General features: G+C 41.9%; 1 protein-coding gene across 1 annotated transcript in view; it reads right to left on the bottom strand.

Annotated features, from left to right (window-relative positions):
• DPT (dermatopontin) overlaps positions 1-17,548 on the bottom strand; it is a 36,628-nt gene extending 19,080 nt beyond the window's left edge. Inside the window, exon 1 of the mRNA XM_061382541.1 lies at positions 17,151-17,548. Coding sequence (XP_061238525.1) covers positions 17,151-17,455 — 305 coding nt within the window. The 5' untranslated portion in view covers positions 17,456-17,548. The remainder of the gene's footprint in view (positions 1-17,150) is intronic.
• Between the last annotated feature and the right edge of the window lie 4,356 nt (positions 17,549-21,904).

Raw genomic sequence — 21,904 nt, forward strand, 5'->3', positions numbered from 1 at the left:
CCAAGGACAGAGAAGCTTGTGTGCTATACTCCATAGGGTCTCAAAAGAGTTGGACGTGACTTATTCAAATGTATTTATTTATCCATTCATCCAACAAACTTGTACCTCCTCACTATTCTGTATCAATCTCTGTGTTGAAACAAAAATCAAGAAATGGGCTTGTTACTCAGTCAACAGGCAAATTGGCTCGAACTCCCTGTTCCCAGGACTTGCAAGAAGTTGTGACAAACCTTTGAAAGCTCGGCTATAAGATATAAATAATGCAAGTTAAGATGTACATTGAGACCTATGCCCATTGATGACCTAGCCTTCTTTGCTCTACCATTGTTCATATCTCAGCTTTTGAAAGCACCTGGTACATTTCAGGAATCCATACAGTTGGAATGGATGACTAAGGTCTGAAGGGTAGCCTTGGGGGCTGATTTTCCACAATGGTTTATCCTATCCTAATTCTAGCCTTGCTAGTGAGATGCAACTTCAATAGAAAGCTCTAAGAGTTGTAAACCAAGCTCATATGTGTCCAAAGAGTGATGGTGCAGCAAACTGGTACTCTCTGTGATCTTTCTCCATCACTAAAAGTTTGCCTCCCTCTAAATCAGCCCTGTCAGAACTGAACCAGGCTTTCCTGGAACTGTTGTTCCACTGTCTTGGTTTGTCCTGGGCACTCAGACTGTCACAGGGACGCATTCCCATGATGGTAAGTTCCCATAAGCAAAAATAAATGTAACAAGATAAGCTGAATGGTTTCGGTACCAGTTGTGAAGCCCATCCAAGTTCCATGAATTCTCTGCCGGCTGCCAGCCAGGCAGCTGACCCCACAGTCCTATATGGGAAGTGTGTGTGTGTCACTCTCTCAAACGCCACCTAAAATAACACTGCCTTGTGAAGATTATTTGGACACTACACGCCCAGGGCCCAAGGACATATGATGAAAGCTAGTTAACCAAACAGAGCTCGCCTCCCCCAGTTTCTGTCCCACTGCTTTCACATTTTGGTAGAGTGAGCCTGTACTGGAGCTTGGCTGTGTGTGTGGCCAACGTGATGAAATTATCCCTTCTAGAATTGGATTTTTGTAAGGGGACATTTTCACACTCATGTAGAAGCAGTCTAGCAGGGTAGTTAAGAGCACAGGCTATGTTGCTGGACTGCTACTCCAACCATTCCTGACTGTATCACCTTTGACAGGCTTCATACCCTCTAAAGGTCTCAGTTTTCTCATCTGTAAAATGGGCATAATAACAGTATGTAGTTATTAAAGTTATTGTGAAGACCAAATGAAGCAATGCATACACAACTCTGTAGCTGATAGTAAATAATCTACCTGCAAAAGAGGAGATGCGGGTTTAATCACTCAGGAGGGTCAGGAAGATCCCCTGGAGAAGGGAATGGTTACCCACACCAGTATGATTGTCTGGAGAATACCCCATGGACAGGGGAGCCTGGAGGGCTACAGTCCATGGGGTTGCAAAGAGTCAGACACAACTGATCGAGACTAACACTTTCACTTTCATACATAACTCTCTCCAGTTGAGATGTGCTAGTTCCATTGTTCTACAGCATGTGGCATGCCAGGTCCCCAATCAGAGATTGAACCTTCATTGCCTGCACTGCAAGATGGACTCTTAACACTGGACCATCAGGGAAGTCCCCCAGAATGCACTTGTAAGAGTCCATCATTCAAATCCAGGAGGGACCCTGAAACTTTCTGCAAGCAGTTCTCAGAAACTCACGTGAGCGGTACATCTTCCCACTTCTACCTTCTCCTTCAGGAACAGAGCCTACTCCAGGATGAGGGTGCAAAACGAATCTAGTTTGGGGCATTCCTCACCTCCACTCCTCTCCCTTTCAATCACCTTTTCAAAAAGTACTTAATAAGATCCACCTAAAGATTTGCCCACAAACTGCAGGATTCCAAACACAGGAGCCAGGCAGGTGAGAAGGGGAATGAAGGCAGCTTATCAACAGGAGGGGAAGGAGGGGGAGTTGGACAAAGCTTGCATTACTAAAGTGTTTCAAATTCAATTTTTTTTTTTAAGTTGTGGAAAAGACATCCCTGAGGCTCTGCTTCACTGCCCAGTGCATGACTGTTGTTCTTGAATGGTCTGCAGAAAAGAGGATGGGCCCAAGACTGCAGCTTTCCTGGTAAAGGATAATAGGACCCAGCTGAGCCCTAGGCACAGGTTCCCTGAGAACATTTCCTCAGAGTCTGAGGGCCCTGGGGTTCCTTGCATCTGGACTTTCTCCTCTCCCTTTGAAAAGACATTCTTCCTCATCAACCCTTTGAAGGCTGGAGGCTCAGATTCACAAACTCGAGCACTGTGAGCCCTGCTCCACCTGATGCTGGAAACTTTCTAGAAGGCAAATCACCAGGCAGTTGTTCCTCCTCTGACAACAATGGTCATGGACATTTTCTGAGAAAATGGCCTTTATGAAAGTGATTTCTCTTTTCTCAGGGCCATCACCCCGGAAAAACTTTCTTCTATATCCACAATAGCAAAATGTGGAAGCAACAGGATTCAGGGGAAAGAGTCCTTGCTGAGGGATTGGCAGGCATTGAGTTCTGGACCTAGCTGTGACCTTCACATTCCATGTGGAGTCTCACCTAGGTCACTGTGAGAATCAAGTGAAATAACACCTGCAAAGCTCTCGGCCAAGATAGAAACAGGAAGAGCAACGATCCAAACTCAGATATTCCTGAGGCCAGAGCTCCTGTTCAGGAACTCTCAGGGAGCCCAAAAAGTTGCTCCATGATTGTCCTTCTGCTTTCTGGTCCATTCTCCAGTCAGGCTTTCTCCCTGCTGTTGTGTCCTTCCCTGGGTCCAGGGCCATTGGTCAGGCTCAGTGACAGTGGCCAGGATGGGAAGCTGTTCACGTGTCTGGTTTTGCCAGTGAACTTCTCTGTGAAGTTTTAGTCTCTCATTCCAGTCTCTGCTGGTCTCGGTCCAGACTCACAGAAAACCCAGACTCTTAGCAAGTTGGAGGTGGCATTGGGTTGAGTAAGGAAAGTAGCATCAACTTGGTGAAGAGCTTTCAGAATCCCATCAAATGGATGGGCCGGTTGTGCTCGTCTCTTCTTCCAGCTCCACAAACTGTGTTTCCAGGTCTGCTAGCCAGTCTTCAACTCCACGACAAAGATGGAATAAAAGCAACTTTTCCCATCGTCCAGGCTGGTGGCCACTCCCTGTGACTAGAAGACCATGTGGCTCAACCTCTTACTCCCCAACATTGCTCTCCCAATGCAGGTGATAAGGGTTTAAATTTCACCAAGGGAGAATCATTCTTTTATTTATTTATTTATTTTTCATTTTAGATAATGTATCTTGTGAAAATTAAGCTTACACGAACACAAACATGTATTTTCCACGGATATTTTTCTTTTCTTTTCTTTTTAATTTTAATATAAATTTATTTGTTTTAATTGGAGGCTAATTACTTTACAACATTGTATTGGTTTTGCCATACATTGACATGAATCCGCCACAGGTATACATGTGTTCCCCATCCTGAACCCCCTTCCCACCTCCCTCCCCATCCCATCTCTCTGTGTCATCCCAGTGCACCAGCCCCAAGCACCCTGTATCATGCACAAACCTGGACTGGTGATTCGTTTCACATATGATAATACACATGTTTCAATGCCATTCTCCCAAATCATCCCACCCTTGCCCTCTCCCACAGAGTCCAAAAGACTGGTCTATACATCTGTGTCTCTTTTGCTGTCTCGCATACAGGGTTATCGTTACCATCTTTCTAAATTCCATATATATGCATTAGTATACTGTACTGGTGTTTTTCTTTCTGGCTTACTTCAGTCTATATAATAGGCTCCAGTTTCATCCACGTCATTAGAACTGATTCAAATGTATTCTTTTTAATGGCTGAGTAATACTCCATTGTGTATATGTACCACTGCTTTCTTATCCATTCATCTGCTGATGGACATCTACGTTGCTTCCATGTCCTGGCTATTATAAACGGTGCTGCGATGAACATTGGTGTACATGTGTCTCTTTCAATTTTGGTTTCCTTGGTGTGTATGCCCAGCAGTGGGATTGCAGGGTCATAAGGCAGTTCTATTTCCAGTTTTTTAAGGAATCGCCACACTGTTCTCCATAGTGGCTGTACTAGTTTGCATTCCCACCAACAGTGTAAGAGGGTTCCCTTTTCTCCATACCCTCTCCAGTATTTATTGCTTGTAGACTTTTGGATCGCAGCCATTCTGACTGGCTTGAAATGGTACCTCATTGTGGTTTTGGTTTGCCTTTCTCTGATAATGAGTGATGTTGACCATCTTTTCATGTGTTTTTTAGCCACCTGTATGTCTTCTTTGGAGAAATGTCTATTTAGTTCTTTGGCCCATTTTTTAATTGGGTCGTTTATTTTTCTGGAATTGAGCTGCAGGAGTTGCTTGTATATTTTTTGAGATTAAATCTTTGTCAATTGCTTCATTTGCTATTATTTTCTCCCATTCTGAAGGCTGTCTTTTCACCTTGCTTATAGTTTCCTTTTTTTGTGCAGAAGCTTTTGAGTTTAATTAGGCCCCATTTGTTTATTTTTGCTTTTATTTCCAATATTCTGGAAGGTGGGTCATAGAGGATCCTGCTGTGATTTATGTCAGAGAGTGTTTTGCCTATGTTCTCCTCTAGGAGTTTTATAGTTTCTGGTCTTATGTTTAGATCTTTAATCCATTTTGAGTTTATTTTTGTATATGGTGTTAGGAAGTGTTCTAGTTTCACCCTTTTACAAGTGGTTGAGCCGTTTTCCCAGCACCACTTGTTAAAGAGATTCTCTTTTCTCAATTGTGTATTCTTGCCTTCTTTGTCAAAGACAAGGTGTCTATAGGTGTGTGGATTTGTCTCTGGGCTTTCTATTTTGTTCCATTGATCTACATTTCTATCTTTGTGCCAGTACCATACTGTCTTAATGACTGTGGCTTTGTAGTAGAGCCTGAAGTCAGGCAGGTTGATTCCTCCAGTTCCATTCTTCTTTCTCAAGATTGCTTGGCTATTCGAGGTTTTTTATATTTCCATAAAAATTGTGAAATTATTTATTCTAGTTCTGTGAAAAATACCGTTAGTAGCTTGATAGGGATTGCATTGAATCTATAGACTGCTTTGGGTAATATACTCATTTTCACTATATTGATTCTTCCAACCCATGAACATGGTATATTTCTCCATTAGTGTCCTCTTGATTTCTTTCACCAGTGTTTTATAGTTTTCTATATATAGGTCTTTTGTTTCTTTAGGTAGATATATTCCTAAGTATTTTATTCTTTTCGTTGCAATGGTGAATGGAATTGTTTCCTTAATTTCTCTATTTCCTCATTATTAGTATATAGGAATGCAAGGGATTTCTGTGTGTTGGTTTTATATCCTACAACTTTACTATATTCATTGATTAGCTCTAGTAATTTTCTGATGGAGTCTTAAGGGTTTTCTATGAAGAGGATCATGCCATCTGCAAACAGTGAGAATTTTACTTCTTCTTTTCCAATTTGGATTCCTTTTATTTCTTTTTCTGCTTTGATTGCTGTGGCCAAAACTTCCAAAACTATGTTAAATAGTAGTGGTGAGAGTGGGCACCCTTGTCAAGACTCATTCTTTTAGAGTAAAGCTTGCTGCTAAGTCACTTCAGTCGTGTCCGACTCTGTGCGACCCCAGAGACGGCAGCCCACCAGGCTCCCCCGTCCCTGGGATTCTCCAGGCAAGAACACTGGAATGGGTTGCCATTTCCTTCTCCAATGCATAAAAGTGAAAAGTGAAGGTGAAGTCACTCAGTCGTGTCTGGCCCTCAGTGACCCCATGGACTGCAGCCTTCCAGGCTCCTCCGTCCATGGGATTTTCCAGGCAAGAGTACTGGAGTGGGATGCCAGCTTGGACTCCTGTTAATTCTCTTTTCCCCAGAATATTCTTTGAGTTGCTATAAGACATGTATAACATGCTTCACAGATTTTCAAAATATTTGTTAGGTCAACAAGTATTCATTAGAACCTACTCTATGACAGGTGCTGTACTTGGTCCGGAATGCTTTCCAGACAACTGTACTGGTAAGGGACATCACAATGGTACAGACGTTGGATGGAAGAAATAGACGGGTACTAAAGACAAAGATGAGAAACAAGAAACTGGCTGGGGATGGTGGGGCAATGAAATGGCAAGGGACAAAGACACATCAGTTTGGGGGCAAGTTTACCTATTCAAAGGAGCTTTACATGTTTTGGATATTTCTCTCAAGCCCCAACAGAATGACTCCATGTCCCATCTTGTTCTTTCTGCTGATGTTTATGCCTACCTCCACAAAAATGGGGGCTTCCCTGGTAGCTCAGACAGTAAAGAATGTGCCTGCAATGCAGGAAACCTGGATTCGATCCCTGAGTTGGGAAGACTCCCTGGAGAGGGCATGACAACACTTCAGTATTCTTGCCTGGAGAACCCCCATGAACAGAAGAGCCTGGTGGACTGGAGTCCATGGAGTCACAAAGAGTCAGACATGACTGAGCAACTAAGCACAGCACAGCACAGCCACAAAACGGGGATGACAACTTCAGGCCTGATAGTATTGCATGAAGATTAAAAAGATGTTATATGTTAAGTGTCTACCCCAGAGCCTCATACAAAGTATGTTATGAAAAGACAGAAAAGGTAGTGGTTGTTACTATTACTGTTATCATAAATATTTGCAATTAAATGGAAGGAGAAGCTACATCTGGGCCAAGAATTGTTCTAGGTGTCTTCTACAGTCTTCCAGGGAATTGAAAATTCTTCCATTAGGAGAATTTTGTAAAGACTGAAGTAAATAGAAATCTGAAGGTACAATGTCTGGTGGATAGGGGAATGAATCAGAACTTTCCAGCCAGGCTGTAACAGCTTTTGCCTGATCATCAAAGAAACATGCAGTCTTTCAGTATCCTGATAGAAGACTATGGGTTTTCTGTTGACTAAGTCCAGACACTTTCTGTCAAGTGATGCTTTCAGTTGGTCTAATTGGTAGCAGTACTTATTGAAATTAGTCATTTATTTTTCCAGAAGGAGCTCATAGTAGAGGACTCCCTTCTAACCTCACCATATATACATCATCAACTTCTTTGGATGAAGATTGGGCTTTGGTGTGGTTGATGGTTTTTTCATTTTAAATGCTCATTATCTCTTCTGTTCTGCATTATTGTACAGTACCCACTTTTCATCTCCCATAACAATTTGTTTTTAAAATGGAATGGTTTAGTTACGCCTAAGTAGAGAATCGTATGAGGAAATACTGTCAAGAAGGTTTCTGTTTGTTTTTTTTTTTTTTCTGTTTAGCTTCCATGGAACATCAAAGCAATTAACATAACCAAGCTGGTGCAAATGATTCTCAACACTTGATTTGGATATTTTGAGTATGTCGATTATTTCCCACATGGTATAGCATTGATTTTTCTCAATTAATGTCTCAATTTGATCACTATCAAATTTAACTGGTCCACTTGACCATGGAGCAATGTCCTATGAGAAATCTTCAGCACAAAACTTCACAAATCACTTTTGACATGTTCAATCAGTCACAGCACCTTCTCCATACACTGCACAATTTTTTTTTTTCCATTTCAGCTGCTTTTTTTGCCTTTCATGAAATCATAAAGCATAATATGCCAAAAATGTTGCTTTACTTCTTCCATCTCCAATATTAAAATGGCTGAACAAAAATTTACCAATTTTGATATATATTTTTTAAATCCACACTGATATGATAGCTGTTACAATACAGCCTAACAAAATTGTTTCAAGTGAAGTTAAAAAACAACTAAGCACTACTAGAGACATCTTATGGAAGAAACTGAATGAACTTTTTGACCAACCCAATAGTAATTTTGCCTTGCAGTATTATTGTGAAGCTCAAATAAGATTAGACCATGAGTAACTCAGGGGCATAGACTATATGTTATTCATCTTCATATTCCTGGAGTCTGGCAAAGTTTGTGATAATAAGTATTTGTTAGTGAATAAATAGGGAGAAGGCAATGGCACCCCACTCCAGTACTGTTGTCTGGCAAATCCCATGGATGGAGGAGCCTGGTAGGCTGCAGTCCATGGGGTTGCTAAGAGTTGGACACGACTGAGCGACTTTCCTTTCACTTTCCACTTTCATGCATTGGAGAAGGAACTGGCAACCCACTCCAGTGTTCTTGCCTGGAGAATCCCATGGACAGAGAAGCCTGGTAGGCTGCAGTCCATGGGGTCGCACAGAGTCAGACACGACTGAAGCGACTTAGCAGCAGTAGCAGCAGCAGTGAATAAATAGGCAAATGAATGAGGAATATTTTATAAATTATATAGCATCATATCAATTAAAATTAGGGTAATAGCACTTATACTTCATACCTGTTTCATTGCTTTTTCAATTGCTTAACTCTCACCTTTGTTTTTGAAGTCTGTGAGTTTGTTTCTGTTTTGTAAAGAAGTTCATTTGTATCACTTTTTTTTTAGATTACACATATCAGTGATATCATATGTTATTCGTCTTTCTCTGTCTGACTTACTTTACTCAGTATGATAATCTCTAGGTTCCTCCAAGTTCCGGCAAATGGCATAAGTTCATTCTTTTTCATGGATGAGTAGTATTCCATTGTATATATGTAGTGGGGAGAGGGGGTAAATTAGGAGTCTGTGGTTTACATATATACACTACTATAATAAAACAGATAATCAAGAAGGATCTACTGTATAGCACAGGGAACTCTACTCAGTATCCTGTAATCACCTATATGGAAAAAAAAATGAGAAAGAATGTATCTATTTATCTATCTATCTACATATATATATGTAATTGAATCACTTTGCTGTACACCTGAACCTAACACATTGTAAATCAGCTTTACTACAATATAAAATAAAATAAAATAATTTAAAAATGTAACCAAAGTGGTTTCCTGTGCAGGAAGATCTGCAGGCTTCTTCATCGAGGGCGCTAAGGACATTGGCTGGAATTTGGGCTGCTCAATGAACTAACTAGTCTTTTTTTAAGGTTTTTTGGGTTTTTTTTTTAATGTGAACTATTTTAAAGTCTTTATTGAATTTGTTACAATATTGCTCTTGCTGTTTATGTTCTGGTTTTTTGACCATGAGGCATGTGAGATTTTAGCTCCCAACTAGGGATTGAATCCACACCCTCAGCGGTTAAGAAGGTAGATTCTTAACCGCTGACTGTCAAAGAAGTCCCTAACCAGTCTCATTTGATATTTCACTACATATTTAGTGGGTCCCACAATGTGCCAGTATTATTCTAGTGCTGAAAAATATTCTATACAGTGGTGAATGAGACAAACTCCTTATATTCATGAAGCTTATATTTTGAAGGAAAGAAACTATAAAAATACAAACCAGGTAAGGACAAAGGCACCACAAGAAACATAAAGCAGATTGGAAAGCAGAAGGTGAAAGACACTGGTGTAGAGGAGCTGATCTGAGAAAACCAGGAGAGCACAGTGTGTACTTAATGACCAGCATAATGAATCAGAAAGGACTGCTCTGTACTAGACAGGACCTTGGTCTCAATTAGAATTACACTGTGGAAAACTGAGTTCCCACTGTTAAAGAATGAAATAGAAATCTCAATTAAATAGTCAGGAGATGGACCAGAAGGGGGAGCTCTCATACCCTGTGATGCTGCTCAGCCAATGAGAGTTTGTCACAAGGGAACCAATGAAAAACCATGGACTCTACGTTTACTGTAGACCTCCCAACTCCTTTTACCCCCACAAAAGCGTTCTCTCCATTTTGTAGGGACTTGCACATGCCTCACCATGGTCGTAGACCCCAGATTGTAATTGTCTGCTCACGCCAACCAAATGCATTGTTTTCTGGAGCTATAACTGGCAGTCTGTTTAAGTCAACATTTTGGTGTTCCACTGGGGGATCCAGTGAAGATCCTTGATCACTTTGAGGCTTGTGAGCAAACAGATGTGGTACCCACATTGAATTTGTAGATGCTCACTGCATTTCTAACTGACCCTGAGATTTCTAAGCAAATCTTTCTCCTGGATCTGAGCTTCACCCTCGTTGCATTTTGAAGCTTTCCAGGTTTTATTCAGGATCTGTTTTAAGGTTTCATCTTTTCTGGTTAAGACCTTGTTTCCCTATGAGAATATTTATTTGGCACTTTGACTCAATTTTTGAAATCAGACTGATACAGCTGGAACTGGCTGGCCATCAGCGCATGCCTTTAGGAAAGGGGGGCTGTCTTATTGGAAGTATGCTGAGTAGCTTCCTGTCTCTTTGGGGCCAGACTGCTGTCTTAGAACTGGCTGATACTAGACCTGCATGCAGTATGGGCTATTCGAGCTAAGTTGTTTGAAAATAATTCTCTTACTCAAGAGAAAACAGCTCTGAGAAAATAGGATCCCAGTTATTTAAATATTTTGAGGGTACCCCTTCCCTACAACAATCCTGGTCCATTTTATGTGTGAAAACCAAGGTTATTCTTCATGTTTACGTCTAACTAAATTGGATTGACCTAACGAAAGGCAATTAGGAATACCAATGACCATTCTGGGGGAACTTTTGAAATCCCTAAGCTTACTTTTCTCAAAACCAAATTGGACAGCCATCGCTCTAAATTTTCCAAAGCTAAGTGAAAAGCCTATTCTGATGGGTATTTTGAGGCTTCCAAATATTATCAGGAGACTAAAATTGCATCTCTGCAAAGTAAAATGTTCAGATTAACTGAGGAAAATGTTCAAAGAAAGATAACATGGCTCCCAAAGCCTCGGTTCTTCCTCGGCTTCTCTGTCTCTTACTCCACCTCTGCCACCTTGTCTGTCTCCTTCGGCACCCCCTGCTCAGGACCCACCCTCAGTGCCATCTTTCTCCTTCTCTATCTTGCCGTCTACACCTCCTGTCTCCTGTGTGTGTTTGTGTGCTCAGTCACTTCAGGCGTGTCTGACTCTTTGTGACCACACGGACTGTAGCCCACCAGGCTCCTCTGTCCATGGGATTCTCCAAGCAAGAATACTGGAGTGGGTTGCCATGCCCTCCTCCAGGGATCTTCCTGACCCAAGGATCAATCCTGCATCTCATGTGACTCCTGCATTGCAGGTGGATTCTTTACCGCTGAAGCCCTGGGGAAGCCCCTATATCTCATATAGACCCCCAATCCCCCAGTACTGATTCTCTCGCCAGGCTTCCTCTTTTCTCTGAAGGTCTCCCCATTCTCTTTTCCTCTGAACTGATCAGAAACTGTCCCTTTCAAATTAAGCTTTTTGGGAACCCAGAGGCTCAACCCTTAATCTCTAATATTTCCTGGACTAAAGCTAAACTGCAAGCCACAAACTTTTTCCCAAAGTAACTGAAGATCCTCATAGATTTGCTGAGTACTTTAGTCATTCAAACTTATCAACCTGGTTTCTTCAACATATATCAGCTAGTTCATATGCTTGTCAGTGAAGACAACGCCCAAATTCGAATGAAAATAGCTAATATAGAAATTCCTAAAAGGTCTCTAGAATTACAACTGTAAGACCAGCACACTAACTTACTATGTGTCCAGGCTCAGGCAATCACTAGGCATATTCATTGAGTTATTACAAGGGCTTTTCTAAAGCCTGTTGATTGGAACAAAATTCAGGCTGGCACACAAAAATTTCACGAATGTGTTTATGACTATTACAACTGACTTCAGATTATTTTTAAAGCAAATTCTGATCTTTCTCCAGATGTTGATTCCATTTGGGTAGCTCTAAACTCTATGCTTAGTAACAGGCTGATCCGGGACCTCTCCCTTCTAGTAAAAAGAACCAGCATGGAATACAAAACTGTCCACTCCAGACTCAGTTAACCTAATAAACCAGCACTCTCTTACTTTAGATGAGTTACCTAAAAGGAAGACTGCCAAAATTCTTAATCTTCAACTTCAGCAAATGAAGGCCCCTAAGTGAACCCCTTCCTCTAAGTTTCTGCTATTTTTGCAAAAAGTCAGGACATTGGAAAATAATTTGCTACAAATTTAAGGGCTTTAGTTGCCTTCAGCCTTTTAATCAACCTTTCCAACATCCTCCCAGTCCTCAATGACTAGACTCCTGGGAACAAAAGGAGCTCCTCCCAATCATCCTTCTTAAATGGCTTGAAAAAAATTTGTCCAGGTTGGGGGTGAATCTCTTCCAGTTCTAACTGACACTGGAGCCACGTTCTGGGTACTCAACTGCACTATTTAAATCAGCCCTTGCCTTGTAGTACTAAAACAATTCAAATAGCGGGAAATCTCTAATAAACCTCATGAGGTTTCTGTCTCTGAATATATTCCCTTTTGCTTAGGCCTTTTAAGAGGCACATACCTTTTCCCCTGAGTTTCTTTTCCCTTCCATTTATTAGGTGAAGACTTCTTAGAGATGTATACGGGTGCGAGTGCATGCTCAGTCACTAAGTCATCTCCAAATCTCTGTGACCTGTTGGACTACAGCCCACCAAGCATCTCTGTCTATGGGATTTTCCAAGAATACTGGAGTGGGTTGCCATTTCCTTCTCCAGGGGATCTTCCTGACCCAGGGATTGAACCTGTGTCTCCCTCATTGGCAGGTGGTTTCTTTACCATTGAGCCACCAGGAAAGCCAAAGAAATATACAGGACTTTTTCCTAAAAGGAGAAAATAATTCTAGAATTTGACAGTAGTCATCAAAGCAGCCAACCAGGTGAATTAAGTGACTCTTTGACATTTATTTGTTTTGCTCTTGATGGTACTAGAGCTGATTCTGGAAACAACTGATCATCTGCTTCTACTGAATCAATTACCACCTTTTTTGTGGCAAAATCTCCAACTGATATCAGGAAAATTAGCCCACTACACATCAAGATTCAAACAGATCCCTTAAAACCTCTTCCCAGAATTAATCAATATCCTGTAAGTAAAGAAGCCCTTCAAAGCATAAAAATCATATTAGATTATAAGGCTCAACACCTCATTGTCCCTTATTCTAGTCCCTATATGTTATGTTAGTTGCTCAGTCATTTCCAGCTGTTTGCAACCCTATGGACTGTAAGCCTGCCAGGCTCCTCTGTCCATGGGGTTCTCCAGGCAAGAATATTGGAGTAGGTAGCCATTCGCTTCTCCAGGGGATCTTCCTGTGTGGGATCGAACCCAGGTGTCCCAATTACAGGCAGACTCTTTACCATCTGAGCCACAGGGGATCCCAATGCTCCTATTTTACTGATGAGAAAACTTGAGGACTGAGAGTGGAGGTTTGAGACAGAACCATTTAACCATTTTTGTACCTCAGTAGAAGTTCTCCTGAATTCTCATCACACTGAACATTTCTCAGTCAGCTGTCTCACCTCACAAGAAGTCCTTTGGCTAACTGTTCCTCGCACCACTCATTCATGTTGTTATAACCTTGACTCTGCTACTCTTCTCCCCTCTGGCACTGATGAAGTTCCTCATGATTGCTTAACACTGATGGGATGGCCTACTGACTTCTTGTGATGATCTTTAGGAAGTTCTCTGGGTAACTGTGATTATTCTTGGTTCACTGACAGTTCTTATTTAAAAGATGACAATGGCATATACTGTGCTGGGTATGCTATTGCAACTTCTTCTTATATTTTTGAGGTAGTACCTTTATCTATGGCTACTTCAGCTTAACAGGCTGACTCATATGCTCTTATGTGGGCCTGTACCTTTTAGCCAAGGATAAAACTGCCAAAATGTATACTAATATAGATATGCTTTTGGAGTAGCTCATGATTTTGGAACGTGGTGGAAGTAATGTGCTTTCCTCTTGTTTATCACGTGACTTATCTTTGGTGAATTATTAAATTCAAATAGTCAGTTCCAAAACAAGCTGCCATTTTGAAATGTCTCCTTGGGAATTCTTTGAGGACCTGGGAAAAAAGCAAATGCCAGGAGACTGAATGTTCTTCTGAATTCAGACTCCATGTAAAGCTGACTTGCCTCTTTAATCAGCCTGGTCAAATTACAGATTCACAAAATCTTCGTTGACTGCCCATGATGTGCCAGGAATTTGTTTTAGATTTGTGTTAGAGTTCTCCTGCACTTTAGCTTGTGAGCATGACAGTACTTCTCCCTAACAGCTTGCAATATGCATATTACACTTTTTTTCCAGAATGAGAAATTGAATGCCCAAGACCACAGCGCTCAGAGACGATAGGAAAAGGAGCTGTGAATCAAAGTTTCCTGATTCTAAAACCAGAGCTCCTCTCACCACACTCCAGCTCAGCCTCGCTAACAGATTTTAGCTTCACCTTGTCCCACATGGGACCCACATGTCCCACAGCCTGGGTCAACCCAAGTTTGAGAAGATTCCCTGAGAACAACTGGGGCATGCTCTGAGATGGCAAAATGCCACTCATGGGACCAAGGTAAAGCCTCCAAGCAGTTGTAAGTAGGGGCCAGCATGCACACTTCAGAATCTGGCACCTAAAGATGTGATTTTTCAACAGAGAAGCCCTAGCAAACAGCCATGTTACAAGTCAACTCAGACATGTCAAAAGCAATTTTTAAAGACTGTGCTCCATTTAACAAGAATCTTTAGCAGATCCTATGTGTTTTTGTTATATCTGTGTTTGAGACTCCTCCACCCCCTTTAAAACTAAGCTTGCAAGCAAATGTAGTTATACAAGGCAGCCATATTGCACAAAACTATCAACTCTTCCCCCAGAATAGATTAAGAACCCACAGTCAACGGGAAGATATAATTGCTCCCCAGTTTATGAACAATTTCTCTCCTGATTTTTTCACCGAGACTGGAGCCTAAACTAAAAGCAATAATCATCTAACAGAAGTGCCTCTGGGGTAATCGGGATCAGTCCTGGGGCAGCTGAGTCCTACTGGTTTTCGTTTGTACATTTTTTTTTTTTTTAACTCTGTGATTAATGGAGGAGGAGATGGAGACAACAGAGGGTGGAAAGGAGGAAAGAAAAAAAAAATCATTTGACTCTGCACAATCAAAAATGTGGAGGAAGTGAAGGCGGAAGAGAGATTGTGTCTGTCCGCTTCTCATTTGATTCCCATTGGCCAAACAAAATCATATAATTTGCACTCCCTCTCATGCTTTTCTTCAAATAGTTTGGGAGTTAATGACAAACAAGTCACACGTTGGCAAGTTTGAAACCAAACACAATTTGCCTTCTCTCCCTAGCAGGGATAAACACAAAGATCAACAGAATGAAAGAACAATCCAGCTGTATTTTCAGAGCCAAGCAGAGATTAGGAGCCTTGGAGCCCTACAAGATTAGGCAGTCTAACTGCTTATTTTCCAAATGAGGTGGGAGCCTAAAGAGCCGAACCCATGGTCCAAGGTCACCAGGCAAGTTGTCTTCAGAAGCAGGATCCAAGTCCAGGCCTCCTGATTCAGAGTCCAGCTCTTCCTTTAGGATTTAAAAAATCATCTGAGTGCTGTTTTGTGTGGCTCTAAAAGGGGCCATTAGAAAGGGGCCACACCCATCTACTGGTCCCCTAAATTGGAGGACTAGACAGACAGTTGTAATTAGGTCATCCCCAGGCTCTGTGCCAGGCAATGGCCTGCCTACGGGAAGCCACTGGAGACTGTCATTGAGGTGAGGCTGGACTCTGAGTCAGCCATCTGTCTGGAAGGGTTTTAGATAATTAAATATGCTCGCTGGAGGCAGTGGGGATGGATGAATAAGGCCTGATAAAGGGGCCCCCACCTGCAGCTGTGAACCGTTACCCCCATCCCTTTTGCAGGCTGGCTGAGCCCCTCTTCAGTCCTGGCAGTAATCAAGCTGACCCCATCCCTCCAGGACTAGCTTCTGCTGTCATCTTACAGAGCCCTCCCTTCCCAGGATGAAGAACTGCCCTGAGTCCAGTCCCTACCACCCTGACCCATGCTGACTGAGCCCATGCAGTGGGGCAGCAGACTCTCAAGTAGCCCATCACCATGGCTAAGCACTTATGCTCTGGAGCTGAAACTCGCTGGATCCAAATCCTGGATCGACCATTTTCCATTTGAGGAAACCCCTGATCTCTAGACCTCAGTTTATCTACCCATAAAGTGACTTCTAGATTTAAAGCACTCAGCATGGTGCTTGGTTGGGTTAAGCAATCAATGACAGCTGTTTTTATTGCTTAGAAGTCCTCTTTATTGCCTGGCTCCTCCAACCATCAGTCTTTTTCTCCTGACCTCTCATCTCTGTGCTGGTGGAGTGACACTCAGAATTTTGTGCTTGACCACCCCTAAGCCCCAATCCACCACATGCCCATGGAAACCCCTCAGTAGAATCTCCTCTTCACAGTTACCATAGCAGCAACCAGCCAGCTGGGCTTCTTCCTCCCCAGGCCAGCCTCCCCCTGAGTCTGCCTTCACCCTCTCCCCCAACCCACTCCGTGGCCTTGCCTCCACTCAGGCTGCTAACTGGCCTCACAGTGCATAGCTCCTGGGATGGGCTCTGACCGAGTACTAGTGTGAGACAGTCACACTCCACAGTGAAGACACAGGCTCAGGCCATTTCTGGGTCATTAACCATTGCAGAACCCAGTTGAATGAGAAGACTTCTCCCAAAAGATTTCAGTAAACTATTTCCCAGCAATGAAATCCATTTTAAATGCAGACAGAGAAGGACCTTGGTACTCAAAACTGAGAGGGCACATTTAATTGGGATGGCAAAAAGCCATTTCATTTCACTTCTCTTGGCTTAAATTTCTTTGACCTCTCTCCCCCACTCATTAGCCTTAAATCAATATTTCTCAAACTGTAGTGAAGGTTCTGTTGTTTATTTTCCCCAATCTATTGGGTACCAATACTTTTTTTGTAAGATAGTCTGAATAAGTTATTACCGTACTAAAGTGCCACTTGGATGTTACAGCAAAATTGAATTGCTACAAAGTTTCATAAAGACTTTCAGTTTCTGTACTTATCTTTTGGCAAACTAGTAAATGTTTCACAAAGCCATACTAGTCCCTGGACCAAACTGAGAGCCACAGAGAAGTCCATCTGCCATGGACACTCCTCTGCCCCATCGTGAGTTTTTGTCCTGTAAAGTGGTCTGCTCAGCATCGACCCTGCCACACCCGGAGCATGCAATGGAAAGGATCGTGGTAGGATCTGCCCAGTCTCCAGTGAGCTCTCTTCCCTGAGGGTCAAGCCTCCCCCAGCGAGAGGGGTCTGTTGCTGCCTCACCAGCCGTGTGCAGCGCGCTGGCTCTTACCATTCCATTCCAGCCCTGTTGATCTCCTCCCACCAGCACTCCGTAGGCTCCCCCAGGCTCTGGGGTGTGGGCATGCAGGCGTAGTTCCACTGTCTGTCGGAACCTTCCTTCTTGTTGAAGATGCTCCTCACGGCCACCACCACCTGCCCGTGGGGACACTGGTAGCTGAAGCCCTGCCGGTTCAGATTCACCCACCCATCGTCACTGTAGTCATGGTACTGATGATAGGAGTACCCATAGTCACCATACTGTCCCCAAGCCACGGTGACCAGTGGCAGAAGCACCCACAGAAGAGTGAGGTCCATGCCGTCTGGGCTTCTGGCAAAAACTGTCACCCTATGTCTGCTGGGCTGCTGGTTTTATACAGCTGCTGCTGACATGTGGCTTCCAGATGTGGGTGAGCAGGCTCCAACTGCAGTGTGTCATCGTTTAAGCAAAACTTTTCGGCGCGGAAATATTGGCCATAAGTACATTCAGTTTGTTTTAAGGTGGAATTCTAAGAAAATGTAAGGAACATGCAAATGGAAGAAACTCCTAGAGAAGGAAAAAATTAGCAGTTAGATTATAAAAGCAAATGGCTTCACACTCCTTAGAAACAGTGTTAGAATAAAAACAGTGTGTTTTTCCCTCCTCTCTTAGCACCTCACCTCTCTCTGCCCCTGCTTCACCCACCACTAGCAAACCCCTGTATTTATTCTTCAAACCACCAACCACCCTTCCAGGATCACACAAATATGCAGAACGAGATTTCGAAACACCAAAATAATAGGATGAAGGAGCAGAATCATTTAGATTTCTGTAAGTCTGGATGCCTGCTTTTTAAAATGTTTTTCTTTGTGTGTGTGTGTGTGTGGTAAGTCCCTTAATATAAAACATACTATTTTAACCATATTTAACTGTACAGTTCAGTGGCACCAACTACATTCACATTGCTGTGTAAATCTCACCAACAACCACCTTCCAAATTTTTCACTTTCCTTAACTGAAACTCTGTTCCCATTAAACACTAAGTCCCCATTTCCCCTCCCCATATCAGTCCCCACTCCCTGGTCTCTGGAAGCTAACAAGATACTTTCTGATTCTATGAATTTGTTTGCTCTAGGTATAAGTGGAGTCAAATACTGTTCCTACTGACTGTATATTGGAATGCATTTTAAGGTTAATTTAATAAATGTCCTATAAACAGATTATACCTTCTTTTTGCCCCTGTGCTACACAGTAGGTTCTTGTTAGTTATCTGTTTTGTATACGTCAATCCCCATCTCCCATCCTAACCCTGCTTTCAAGTTCCCAGCCCAATCCCTTTTAACCCTGAGTATAAGCATGGAATGGGCTTCCCAGATAGTGTTAGTGGTAAAGAACCCGCCTAATGCAGCAGACATAAGAGACGCAGGTTCGATCCCTGCGTCAGGAAGATTCCCTGGAGGACGGCATGGTAATTCACTTTAGTATTCTTGCCTAGAGAAGGCCATGGACAGAGGAGCCTGTAGGGCTACAGCCCATAGAACTGGAGTTGGATAGGACTGAATGACTGAGCACATGCATAAGTATGGAATACTGATTTTCAAGCTACTCAGAATTTTAAAGTCACATATGGATATATTATGGGCCTCTGGAAAGATAACTTGGGCATTATCTCTACACTTAAGCATCCTTCTGAGCTGCTGAAACTGGACCCAGCTACGCCTAGAAACTGTGCTTGGCTTTTCAATACATAATGAGTTTAATCTGAATAAAGTCACATTTTATCCTTTGGTGGTTTTCCCTTCCATGTTTTCTTTTTAATGAGGTATATTTGCATATAATAAAAGTCATCTCTTCTGTGTTCAGCATACAGTCATTCATCCAGCACCATAATCACAACATAGAATAGTTCCATCAACCCTCAAGTTCCCTTACACCCCTTGGTAGTCAAATCCTTCCCAAAATCCAGCCACTGGTAAACACTGAACTACTTTCTGTTACTGGAGTTTTGTCTTTTCTAGGATATTCCGTAGATGGAATCACACAGCATGCTATCTTTTGTCTGATTCCTTTCACTAGAAATCTTTTCAAGATCCATCCATGTCATTAAATATCAGTAGTTCGTTTCTATATACTGTTGGTGTGACTGTACTACAGACTGCTTATATACTACCAGTTGAAAGAATGTAAGTTTATACATAGTATCAATAGTGTATATACATCAACCCCAATCTCCCAATTCATCCCATCCCCCTCTACCCCGCCTTGGTATCCATCCATTTGCTCTCTACGTCTGTATCTCTATTTCTGCTTTGTAAATAAGGTCATGCTGTATAGGAGAAACTCATATAACATTGTAAAGAAGCTATATTCCAATAAAATTTTTTTAGAAAGAATGTAAGTTTGGAGATTGGGATTGACATACATACATTAGTATGTATGAAATATATAAGTAATGAGAACCTATTGCATAGCACAGGAAATTCTACTCTGTGATGATGTAAATGGGAAGGAAATCTATAACTGATTCATTGTGCTGTACAGCAGAAACTAACACAACATTGTTAAGCAACTATATTCCAATAAAATTAATTTTTTAAAAAGCAAAAAAGGAATATAAGTTTAATGCATGTACAGCTCACCATGTATTTTCAACTAGGTTATTATATTATCTTTCTCACAGCCTTATATAGTAGTGAGGCATTATTGTGATTTTTTTTTTTTCCCCACAGGTAAGAAAACTGTGGTCAGGAAGTTTTTTGGTTCAAATTCCTAGAGCTGGAAGGCCATGACCCCCAGATCTTCTGAGTCCTAGTCTGTGATTCCTTTCATCATTTTATCAAAACTAAAGTCTACCAATTACACTAGTACATCAACATTTAGAAATAATTTCCAAATAAAATATTTATAAGTTTTTATAATATTAAAACACACACTGAGCCTTCCCTGGTGGTCCAGTGGCTAAGACTCCATGCTCTCAATGCAGGGGACCTGAGTTCTGTCCCTGGTCAGAGAACAAGATCCCACATACCACAACTAAAGATTCCATATGCTACAAGGAAGAGAGAAGATACTACCTGCCACAGCTAAGGCCTGGTGCAGCCAAACAAATAAATATTAAACACATGCACACTAATTCACACTATGAATTTCTGCTATTGTTGGCAAAGTATGCTCAGTAGGCCCTGGGGAACTTTGAGAACTAAGTTCTCAATAATTCATCACAATAATTATTAATCTAAGTATTAGATTAATAGTTTTCAAAGTGTGGTTCTAGGACCTGCAACATCAGCATCCCTTAGAAAATTGTTGGTAGCTCAAATTCTCTGGCCTTGTGAAGTGAAAGTCATTCAGTTGTGTCTGACTCTTTGTGACCCCATGAATTATACAGTCCATGGAATTCTCCAGGCCAGAATACTGGAGTGGATAGCCTTTCCCTTCTCCAGGGGATTTTCCCTACCCAGGTCTCCTGCATTGCAGGTGGATTCTTTACCAGCTGAGCCACAAGAGAAGCCTAGGAATACTGGAGTTAGTAGCCTATCCCTTCTCCAGCAGATCTTCCCAATCCAGGAATTGAGCCGGGGTCTCCTGCATGGCAGGCTGATTCTCTGGCTCTACTCCAGACCTGCTGAATCAGACATGCTGTGGTGGGGCCCAAAGGTATTCAATTTTACAAGCCCTGCAGGTGATCTGATGCATGCTAGAGAACCACTGCACACAAATCATCTCAGAAAACTGTAGCCAAATTTCAGGAGTCACTTGGGAAGGAGTAATATAGTGATGCTAATGCCTATCTGACCAAAACCATTGACATTTATGCCAGAGCCCACAGTGTAACCACTGAGATCTCTTACTTCTTAGTAGTAACGGACTCAAGATGTTTAGGAGAGATTCTGCCCATGGGCATTCCAGTGATTGGATGATTCTTCCTTTTTATTTTTTTTCTTCTCCTTTCTTTTCCTCCTCCTCCTTCTTCTAATATCTTTATTGAGATACACTTCATACGTCATACATTTCACCATTTAAGGCACATAATTCAATGGCTTTGAGCATATTCACAGAGTTGTATCACCATCACCACAGTAAATTTTGGAACATCTTTATCATCCAACAAGAAATTCTATAACGCTATACTATTAGCAATCACTCTCCACTTTTCCTCAACCCTTTAGCCCTTGGTAGCCACCAGTTTACATTCTGTCTATGGATTGGTCTAATCTGGACATTTCATGTAAGCGGGATCATTCAATATGTGTTCTTTCATGGATGGTCTTTTACTTAGCATGTTTTTCCCCAAGCTTCTTCCATGCTATAGCATGTGTCAGTACTTAATTTATTGTTATTGCCAAACAATATTCCACTGTATAGACATACCACTGATATTTACCCATCATAAGCTGATGGACATTTGGGTTGTTTTCAGCTTTTGGCCATGAACATGGTTGCTATGAACATTTACATACAAGTTTTTGTGTGGCCATATGTTTTAATTTCCCTTGGATGAGTACTTAAGAGTGGAGTTTGGGGGCTATATGGTAACTATTGTTAACTTTTTAAGGAACCACCAGGCTCCTTTCCAATGCAGTAACTGCACCATTTTACATTCCTACCAGCTGTGTATGAGTGTTTCATTTCTCTGCATCCTCACCAATACTTGCTATTAGGGCTGAGTTCTTCTGAAAGCTGTGGAAAGCCATAGTCACTCTGGTGAGACTAAGCCTGGACCTGCTCCTTCCTGGCAGCTTCCTCAGAGATATAGTTCATTCTTAAGAAATTCTGAATATACTGTT

This window comes from Bos javanicus, chromosome 16, assembly GCF_032452875.1.
Source record: "Bos javanicus breed banteng chromosome 16, ARS-OSU_banteng_1.0, whole genome shotgun sequence".
Classification (NCBI taxonomy): Eukaryota; Metazoa; Chordata; class Mammalia; order Artiodactyla; family Bovidae; genus Bos; species Bos javanicus.